At 38.6% G+C, this 11,149-nt stretch overlaps 1 protein-coding gene across 3 annotated transcripts in view; it reads left to right on the forward strand.

The window, feature by feature from the left end:
* The window catches only part of elavl2 (ELAV like neuron-specific RNA binding protein 2), a 70,753-nt gene extending 63,560 nt beyond the window's left edge, over positions 1–7,193 (forward strand). For all 3 annotated transcript variants that reach the window (XM_037676020.1, XM_037676013.1, XM_037676007.1), the window contains exons 7-8: positions 2,115–2,153; positions 4,656–7,193. In XM_037676020.1, the coding sequence (XP_037531948.1) occupies positions 2,115–2,153; positions 4,656–4,986 (370 nt within the window). In that variant the 3' untranslated portion in view covers positions 4,987–7,193. The remainder of the gene's footprint in view (positions 1–2,114; positions 2,154–4,655) is intronic.
* Positions 7,194–11,149: the final 3,956 nt, after the last annotated feature.

Consider the following 11,149-nt stretch of genomic DNA (forward strand, 5'->3'; position numbering starts at 1 on the left):
TTTGATTTGTAGTGTTTTGATTTGATTTGTAGTGTTTTGATTTGATTTGCAGTTTTTTTTATTTGTTGTTCGGTGTTTTGATTTGTAGTTTTGTTTTGTTTTTTTATTTGTAGTGTTTTGATTCGTTGTTTTTTGGTTCCGTTTTTTATTTGTAGTGTTTTGGTGTTGTGTTTTGATTTGTTGTTTTGATTTGTAGTTGTGTTTTGATTTGTAGTTGTGTGGTTTGTTTGTTTTGGGTTGTTGTTCTGTTTTGATTTGTAGTTTTTCGAATTAGGGATGCACCGATCCACATTTTTTACATCCGATCCCGATATCTAAATCTAAATGTTGGCCGATACGATCCCGTTCCGATATCATGATCATCATTGATTTTATATGAGGCTGTAATAATCTCCTCTCAAGTACAATTTGTACAAATATATGCATGCATGTTCAAAAAGGCAACTTGAGGTATGTTTTTTTAATGTTGGATAAGTTTTAAAGTTAGAATTAAATTCTGCTAACACAAAACATGTTTATTTTTATTCCTAGTTTAAAAGTGGATATTAAAGTGATTAATTTAAGTGATTGTTTAAAGTTATTTTATATTTTTTTAAATAAGGGGCAGATATAAGAATTATTTTTCTTCTTCCTGCACTCCTTTCATTCAATGTTTTCTTTTTGATGATTTTTTTATTTTTTATTTTGTTTCTTTTAAATGAATGAATAAATTAATAAAATAAAATAAAATGTTAAATGGCTTCAAACAGCTGGCATAAACCGACAGACATGTTCCTGTTTTTAGTATTTTACATCACTTTATAATGTAGCTGTTTTTGTTTATAATATAATTTTCAAATCATGTTTTTTTTTATGATTGTTTTCTGTTGTACTGATAAATATCTCCTGCAGGGTAAACTATATCTTGGCTGCAAGTATCAAGCTGAGAAATCCTTCGTTTTCTACAACTGATAGTGGTTGGTCATTAATTACGATGAAGTTTAGCAACTTCTCTGTAAACATTTTAGCTCCATGGTTTCAGCGATGTCTACTTCTTGTTCAATCCGAAGCAAGCAGCCTGATTTGGGCCTCCTCAGAGACGGGCAGACTGAGCAGGGCAGATTGGATGCGGCTGGCCGGGGTCGAGTCACCTGTTGTGGGTTGAGCAAAGAGCAGCGCCCCGCTGAAGCCATGGAGCTCGAATGTCCAAAGTAAAACTAACTTTACCGCGGTTTAATGTGGTGCTATAGCTCTGCAGACATTGCACGTTGCTGTCTTGTTTTGTGGTGTTTAGTGTAAAATACTTCCACACAGCGGACATGTTTAGATGAAAAGTTTGTAAAGTTGGTTAGCTGTTAGCCACGGTGCTGCTAACTCAGCCCTCACGTTGTAGCTGGCTGCAAACTATGAACTGGATTTCCTGAATGTGAGGCGGGTCTTATTACTCTGGGTTCATGAGACACGCCGCCGTTCAGGAAATCCATTCCATAGTTTGAAGCCAACATGCATCATGCATCGGAAATATCGGCAGGTGGATCGGAAAAATCCAGCACGTAAATTATGCTGGTATCGGAGGCCAATACTGGATCGGATCGGCCCCATCCCTATTTCGAATTGTAGTGTTTTTATTTATAGTGTTTCGAATTGTAGTGTTTTGATTTGCTGAGTTTTGATTTATTGTTTTGATTTGTAGTTGTGGTTTGATTTGTTACGTTTTGGTTTGCTGTTGTGCGTTCTGATTTGTAGTTTTATTTTTTTGTGTTTTGATTTGTAGTTTTTTGATTTGTTGTGTTTGGATTTGTATATATTTTTTGGTATAATTTTGATGTGTAGTGTTTTGATTTGTAATTAAAAAAAACATTTTTATGTGTTTTTGTAGTTTTTTCGATTTGTAACATTTTGATTTGCAGTGTTTTGATTTGTAGTTTTTTTTGATTTGTAGCAATTTGATTTGTAACATTTTAGTTTGCAGTGTTTTGATTTTGTAATTTTTTGATTTATAGTTGTGGTTTAAACTTCAGGGTCATCGTAAGAAACTGACTTTAATACTGAAACAATTATTAATCTCATCATAATCATTCAGTCTCAATAAAAAAAATTTAAATCTTAATGATGTTTTGTTGTGTTGTTTGAAGGTTGGACAACCTGCTGAACATGGCTTACGGAGTGAAAAGGTAAACTTTGTTCGTTTCTGAATTTTATATTTTTTTGCTTAAATAAATCTTGAGGGAGTCCTGACTGAAAGAGCCTTATGTATTGTTGCATAAACTGTTAGCACTGCACAAGGCTGCTCTGATTCAGTAAGAGCTTGTTGATGAAATATAAAGGGTGTCTGCAGATAAATATACACAGAAATCAGTGGGAGTGAAGGAAATTGGTGATTTAATTTCACAGCAAACAAAGAAGTAAATATTCACAAAGTGTGTTTGAAAATGAAGCTTCTGTTGCTCCTGTAATGAAATCCTGACTGGATGTTGTCCAGCGATTTTCATAAAAGCCAGAGATCACAAACAAATGCCAATTTAGCTCTTTACTTCATTTTTACATAATCGTATGATTTATTCACAACAATTAACTTTTTGATGCTTAAAATGAAGGTTGGATGGAAAAATGAGCTCTTTGTTTTTTCAGCTCCATAATGTAAACAAAAACTTGATTTGCTCTAACTGTCCAAATAGACATGCCCACCCTGTTATAATGTTTTTAATAAGTGCTCTTAATATATTCAAACATGAGAAAAGGACCGGAGTGACACCAGCGTTGACGTTTCTGGATGGCAGCATCACAAAGAACTGAATTTTTGCATTTCTCGTTATTGCATAAAATTGCATCCCTACATTTTAAGCTCCATTTCTTCTTCCCTTTTTTTTTTTTTTTTTTTTTTTTTTTTTTTTTACCTTGATCTATTATGGACAGCTTTGTCCTGTTTTTAAACTGTTGCGTCAGACATCTTTCAGGATTTGCCACAAGTATTGGTTTTGTCTAGTTTCAGTTTCCTGGAGTGTGATTGAAGTCCAGCTCTGTGGAAGCTCAAAGGGCCATCAGCACCAACAATAGACCTGTGATTTCTTTCTGTGCCTTGCTTGTTTGGCGTACGTCTTCGTTGCCAAATGTCTCCGCGGGCCCTTGATGCTGGGAGCACACCTGTCACAGTGGATGTTCCCCGAGAGGCCAACTGGAGCGGCTAATCGGATGAGACACCTGCTGCAATAATTCAAAGGCTTTCCAAGCGCTCTGAATCTTTTTTTATTTATTATTTTTTTAACTACGAAAACCACGTTTACTAATGGCCAGGGCTTTTCCGTGCCTTTTTATTCTAGTGCTGGCAAAAACTCAACATTGGCGTGGTGTTTACTTCCAATTATGACTTGCAGCCACCGATTTCAGGAGAAAGTATCATTGCTGTAGGAGTTTAAAGTAGATGTAGCTTTTAAAAAAATATATATTTTTGTTTGGCTATTTGGTTTACTTGAAAGAAGAAAATCTTAAACAAAATGATTCACTCTAACCCTAGAAATGACACATTGGAAGTTCTGTCAGCGCTCAAAGTATGTGTTGAGGTAGACTCGGCTACTACCGCACCAAGTTGTAGCTCAGTATCTGTAAAAGAGTAATAAACATATTATCTAAGGTTGATTAGTTATGGTGGCCATCTAGAATTAGGCTGTCTGTTATTGCCCACCTTTTATAGAAGGACATAAAAATGTACCAACGCTTCAATCTATTTATATAGTGGCAAGTCACAAGAGAAGTTGTCTCAGGGAACTGAACAGAAACATACATAAAAAGTAAGTTAATATTATTTATCTGAGGAGCAGACTGCTTTGAGTTTAACTCCATCACAGACTCTCATCTTGAGCAAATATGAAGGCGACAGTGGAAAGGAAAAACTCCCTCATGAGGAAGAAACCTTTAGCAGAACCAGGCTCAGGACAAGCGGTCATCTGCTTCGACTGGCAGGGTTTGGTAGGAACAGATGCACAATGGCAGGTCAAGAATCACATGTTAAGGTAGAAATAGTATCAAATAAAAACTATTTATTTGTTACAATTCATTTTAAGAAATGAGGTCAATTTGTCCTCCATTAAGCAGCATAACAATCCAACTCTAACTATAGGATTTATTAAAAAGGAAAGTCTTAAGCCCAGTCTTAAAACTGGACAATGTGTCAGCCTCATGGATGGAAACTGGAAGTTGGTTCCACAAGAGAGGAGCCTGATAACTGAAAGATCTTCCTCCCATTCTGCTTTTGGAAACTCTAGGAACCACAAGTAAGCCTGCAATCTGATAGCAAAGTGCTCTGTTAGGAAAATATGAGACAATAAGATCTGTAATATAAGATGGAGCTAGGATGTTGAGGGCTTTGTTTCTTAGAAGTAAGATTTTGAATTCAATTCTGAATTTGACAGGGAGCCAATGGAGAGAAACAAACTGGAGAGATATGATCTCTCCTACTAACTCCAGTTAAGACTCTGGCAGCGGCATTTTGGATCAACTGAAGACTTTAAAGAAGTTTATGGACACCCAGATTGCAATAGTCACTAAAATATTTTGGCCCAGGATCGGCCCAGACCGATCCCTGTAGGGTCTTCAGACTTTATGAAGGCTCTTGGCTCAGTCTCTTTTCATAACGAGACCTTTTAGTGCTCATTTTGGCATTCGTTTGTGTTTTACAGCCGGTTCTCCCCCATGGCCATTGACGGGGTGACCAGTTTGGCCGGCATCAACATCCCGGGACACGCCGGCACTGGCTGGTGCATCTTTGTCTACAACCTGGCTCCGGACGCAGACGAGAGCATCCTCTGGCAGATGTTCGGCCCGTTTGGCGCCGTCACAAACGTCAAGGTCATTCGCGACTTCAACACAAACAAGTGCAAAGGATTTGGTTTCGTTACCATGACTAATTACGACGAGGCCGCTGTGGCCATTGCCAGTCTGAACGGATACCGCCTCGGGGACAGAGTTCTGCAAGTCTCGTTCAAAACCAACAAAACACACAAAGCCTAAAACCGACTGAGATTGTAGAAAATCCACCAAGAATCGGGTAACGGAAGCGTACCGACCGTAACTTTCTACATTAGTACAACGGCTTTGTAATCAGTATTTAGCGCCCAACAGTGTGACTTTTTTTTTTCTTCATTGCTACTCTTTGGATCTTTTCATTCTAGTTTAAACAAAAAAATCCTGCAGGTTTTAAAGCCTGCGTTGTTCAATCTTTGCCGTCTCCACCGATGGACCATCTCTAATGTTACTCTAGGTTTTTTAATTTTTCTGTTCCATTTGTTGCACATTTCTTTAAACCCGTAAGTCTTGTAAGATTCTGTGTTGTGATTCTTTTGTATTTTTGTGTTCTGATTTGTGCGTTTTTAGCTTTGCGTGGTTAGCAGGTGCTTTTTTTCGAGCCGGTTTCGTTCTCTTAGCTTATCGTAATAAGTTGGTAATTAATTGGCTGCATAATGTTGCTTATTGTAAACTTAACGGATAAAAAGACAAAAAAAAAAAAATCCTAAAGCAGTACCTTGCCAAAGAGCTAAGAACCTCTTTGATGTGGGTTTAAAAAAGCATCTATTTTTATAAAAAGAAAAATTTGGAGAAACTTTTTACTGGACCTGGAACAAAAATATTTTGACTTGGGATACTTTGAGAAATATCTTCATACGACACCTTGTGAGCTTTTGAACTTTAAAAAAAGTTTGCATTGGTTGACATTTCTGGAGAGATTTATGATGTAAAAGATACCTTTTGAGATCTTTGTATTATCTTTAGATTACAGAATCAGTGACAGTGCTGGTTTCATTTGTAAAATCATCTGTGGGTCCTCCTCCATGCCGGTTGTCCCGTCGACTATTAACTCACTTTAAGATTCAATTTGCAAACAGACTAAAAAATAACAACAAAAAAAATTTAAAGAAGTGCATGCAAAATTCCAACAGAGATCTTAAAAGGTTATTTGGGGGATTGAATTGAAATCAGTTCTTCCTTTACGATTCCCTTCAGATGGAGTTCATGTTCTGTGGTGTACGATTTCATTAGACTGATTTTGTCTTAATATCAACCAATAAAGGTTTTTACATACTTTGTATGAACGAATGAGGACAAGCTGATAAAGGCAGCCGCATTAAAAAAGTCTGAATTAAAGGAATGACTTCTGAGCTCTGAGCTGTGTAAATAGATTTTAGTTTGTTGTATTAAGCAGACTTCTTTTGGTTCTAGTTTAGACTTCATTGGAAAGTGTTAAAAACGTTTATTTTAATTTTACTTTCTCCACAAGGTATGTACGAGTTTCCTTATTTGATCTTTGATCTTCAGTTTCCATTAGTTGGACTACTTTTCGTTCTTTGAACTAGCATAATGGTGCATTAAATTTGTCGTTTTTTGTTTAGTCTGTAGATAAGTCTCGCTTCTTTAAAAAAAAAAATTACTATAGACATTTTTTTTTATATGTATATAAATATTATAGATATATATTTATGTGGTAAAGAATGGATATAAACCACAGTTTTGAACTACTTTAGTTTTTTCATACTCATAAATATATATAAACGTAATGCATATAACCTGTCTTTAAAATCGTAAAAAGAAAAAAAAAAGGTGTATATTGCTTTATTCTCTTCGGGAAAGGACGGTGGAGCAGCTGCATTAACAGAATTGGTTGTAAAGTTAGACATGGAACATCTGGGCCACACAAACGGATGCTCGAGCCTTTAGATGCACTGAAACTGACCCTGCATCCTGCTTCCCAACCCGCTTCTCCTCCAACGAGCAGTGTGCTATGCATTCTAGAGTTCTTTGCAACTGCTTTTTTTTTTTTTTTTTTTTTTTTAAATCTACTCCCTCTTTGTGTTCGATTGTAAAAGTTATCACTTTAAAAGTCCAGATGAGTTGTGACACTTGCTGCTGTGAGGGGAAGAGAGGGCACGTTTTTCATGCCAGACTCGTCTGGGCTGGAAATTCTTTTTCTTTTTTCTAAACTTGATGATTTGGGCAGATTGAGCTGATGGTCAGGCATGAACAAATGTTCTCTCCAACCCCCTCTTAATCTCAATTCTTAATGGGAATCATTATTTATTTGGAGTTGTATAGTCTTGGTTCACAGCATTTTTGACATAGAATATCTTTTTGTTGACTATTTAAGAGGATGTACATGTTCTTTACTTTGTGTTTGGATACTTTGGATTTTTTCAATGTTCAGTACATCAATAAATAAGTTTGACGGGCAGTCGAGCTCATGAGATTTTTTATTTTTTTACTTTTTTATAGCAAGAAACAATGCTTAAACTAAAGTCACATGTAATTATTTTCTTTGGGTCTACTTTCAAACAGTTTCATGTTTAACTTGGTCGTCGTCTTTTGGTTGTTCCATCACAGTGAGTCATTGTCCTCCATCTCACTCTGTCCTCTGTCCTCCAACTACCTCCATGTCCTCCAACTGCATCCATATATCTCCTCTGTCTTTTTTTCATGGCAGCTGCACTTCTAACATTCTTTTACCAATATACCCACTGTCCCTCCTCTAAACATGTTCATGGTTCTTTGTCATTTGTATCACACATGGTACATGAGGTGGAACAAAATTGTGTACTCAAAGTCCCAGTTACACCCAAAAATGGCAAAAATGTTGACTATAAAAAAGAAACTGTATACAAGAATCTAAGATACACACTAAACCAGTGGTTCCCAACCCTGGTCCCTGAGGAACACCATCCTTCATGGTTCAGTTGTCCTGCTCCAACACGCCTGATTCAGTGAATTAATAACTTAAGTTCTGCAGAAGTCAGTTAATCACTCATTCATTCAAATCAGATGCATCAAAGCAGGTAAACAAGTAAAGCATGCAGGACGGTGTTCCTCAAGGACCAGGTTTGGGAACAGAATAATTCTTTTGGTTTCTCCCTTCTTTTAGGAGTCACCACAGTGAACTAAGTCGCACAAAAATGGGAACACAATATTACTATTAATGTAATATATAATGCAGTGTATTAAATAGCAGCCTGAACATGAGTCTGTTGTGGCAGATGGGCATGAATATAGCAGCTTATGGATAAGGAATCAGAAGCATGGATAATCAGCAGCACAGATAGTGACAAATCTCCAATTAAAGTGTCATTAAAGTGATTTTCCTGGTTAGGGATTCATGAGTGCCCTGAGATGACTTCTGTTGTGACTTGGCACTATATAAAATAAACTGAACTAAACTGAGTCTTAACAGCTTCAGGGTAGAAGCTGTTCCTCAGTCTAGTGGTTCTACACTTAACGCTCCGCAACCTCCTGCCTGAGGGGAGTGGGGCAAAATGTGTGCACGCCGAGTGAGTGGGGTCCTTCATGATGCAGGTGGCTCTCTTCCTGCACCTAGAGGTGTAGATGTCTGTGGTGGTGGGGAGTCTGACTCCAACAGACTTCTGTGCAGCCTTCACCACTCTCTGCAGGGCTTTTCTTTCTGCAGCTGTGCAGCCTCCATGCCACACGTTGATGCTGGAGCACAGGATGCTCTCCACTTCACACCTGTAGAAGGAGGTGAGGACTGAGCTTCCCAGACCAGCTCGACTCAGCCGCCTGTGGAAGTAGATTCCATTAGTACATATGTGTCAAACTCAAGGCCCGGGGGCCAAATTTGGCCCTCGATGACATCTGCCCCCCAAGATGTTATTTTAAATGTAAAATACTTTTATCACTTTAATTTTTTTCAGTAGTTTTTGATTATGATGAAAGCACAACAGTGAACATCAAATGAGACCAATCAAACTCTTGTTGAGGAACCTGAAACCAAGAAAAGATGTTTGGTATCGAACTTGAGTTAATGTAGATCCTGAAATCGGCAGTTTGAAAAGGTTTTAATTTTGGCTCCCTTTTGTAAGTGAGGTTGACACCCCTGCATTAGTTGATATCCAAACCATCTGTCTGGCCTCTGACTTTATGTCCCAGTCGGTCAACCTGTGCTGTCCTCACAATATACATTATATGAAGTGTATTTACTGTGCGTGGCGATACTAAAAAGTGAGTTGTCAACTCGGGTTTTATGACTCTGGATTTGTGCTCAAACTGACAGTTGAATGTGAAGCAACCAGAGATTGTGGTTCTCAACAGGTGGAGCGGTCCCTCCAGGTCAGGACGGTCTTTGCCTCAACTGAAGGAGTACTAGTTTCTGACGTCTTTGTTCACGAGCTTTGGATGGGTGAAATAATGGATCTCACCTCGTCGGCTGTAATGAGGGCGTTGCTCCAGTCTTATCGTGGTGACGCAGCTGAAAGTTGAAGCTCTTAATTTACTGGTTTGTCTGCATTCCAGCTCCCACCTATGGATTATGACCAAACGAGTGGATGACGTTGGCTTCCTTCAGATGGTGACTGGTCTCAACTCAGGGTGGAGCTGCTTCTCATCCAAACGAGTCAGCCCGAGTGATTCAGACATCTGATTTGGGATGTCTTTTTTTGTAGAGCTCACTGAGAGGAGAGTATTTGCATCTTTCTGGAAGAATCAACATCCCTTCTGATGTAGAAAAGCCTTGGAAATCCCCTATGTGCAGCTGGAGAGTTTGAGATGTCTCACGTTACCTCTGCAACCCAACAAGCTGAAGATGTGATGGATGTGTGTGCATTTGGGTCAACTAGAGTTGGAGTCTAGAGAACCAATCACAACAGGGTAAATGTTCAAACTGGGAAGACGAGGCCTGTGATCGTGAAAACAAGCTTGTCAAAGTAACCGCCATTTTATTAGAGCACATGATCTGTGAATTCTCTGCAGGTGCTTCGTTTTCTCAAGAGGACTCAATTGTAATGTTTAAAATACAACGGACTGTTTTTAAGAATGCTCTCTGTACTAAAGTCCAAAAATTTTTATAGATCCTGGTAAAAACCTTTGAACTTGGCAGGGGTTCCCAACACTGGTCCTTGAGGAACACCATCCTGCATGTTTTAGTTTGCTCCAACACACCTGGTTCAGTGGTTTGTTTGGCAGAAGCCTGTTAATCACCCTTTCATTCAAATCAGGTGTGTTGGAGCAGAAGAACAACTAAAACATGCAGGATGGTGTTCCTCATGGACCAGGATTGGGAATCACTGCTTTAAAGGGTTTCTTTTGTTTCACAGAGGTCTTTATCCATAGCTGTCTAAAACACTAATCCTGGTTTTCTTATCTTGCGTACTGTTTTTTTTAATAACTAGCCTTAAAATACTGACACTATAGTCAAAACATAAAATAACTTATTTAAAGCACTAACGGCTAATGGGTTTGCTCCTGTTACACATGTCACAGTAATGACTTGTATCAGTAAGGTGGTGGGGGGGGGGGGTGATTTCAAGTGGCTGAAGCTGAGTGTTCACACCTGCAAACTCCAAAACATTTATCAGTCGTTAGCTACCTGCATTATGTGCAGAATTCAATATTTATATTAGCAGAGTAGATGTTTGCATTGTTGTCCGTGGTCTTTTTGCAAACAAAGTAAACAGAGTAGTTTGACTTCTGTGTGCATCAATGTGTCTGAATGGCTTCATAAAGGTGATTGTACCCACATGTCTTTATTGTTTCATCAAGAAGTTTAATGGACTTTAAATGATTTCCTATTTTTGAAATAACCTTGTCCTTGTTCCAGGCCTTCCATGACATTAACTTGATTTTAAACACTGACTTGCACCTTCATCCGTTCATTGTCTTCTACTTACTCTGGTGTCGGGTCGTGAGGGCAGTAATTTAACTCTTAAGACGTTCCCAGGCCCGCCAAGAGACGTAGTCTTTTCAATGTGTCCTGAGTCTCCTCCCAGTTATCCAGAATACCTCCCCATGAAGGCATCCTTGAAGCATCTTTATTTGATTTCCAAGCCTCCTCACCCGACTCCTCTGGATGTGGAGCAGCAGCAGCTCTATTGAATCTCTCCTGGATAACTAAACTTCTCACCCTTATCTCTAAGGGAGAGTCCATCTACCCTGCGGAGAAAACTCATTTCAACTGTTTGTATCCACAATCTCGTTCTTTTGGTATCTACACAAAATTGTGACCATAAATGAGGGTAGGAACGTAAACCAACCAGGAAATGAAAAACTTTGCCTTGCTGCTCAGCTCCCTCTTCACCACGATGGACGGACCGACCTGCACGTGTCGGGGAGAACACTATTTTGATGCAACGTTGGCCGATGGTTGAATCACCGCTCAGGTGCTGACACAAAGAGCTGCTGC

This window comes from Nematolebias whitei, chromosome 1, assembly GCF_014905685.2.
Source record: "Nematolebias whitei isolate Nwh7 chromosome 1, NemWhi1, whole genome shotgun sequence".
NCBI lineage: Eukaryota > Metazoa > Chordata > Actinopteri > Cyprinodontiformes > Rivulidae > Nematolebias > Nematolebias whitei.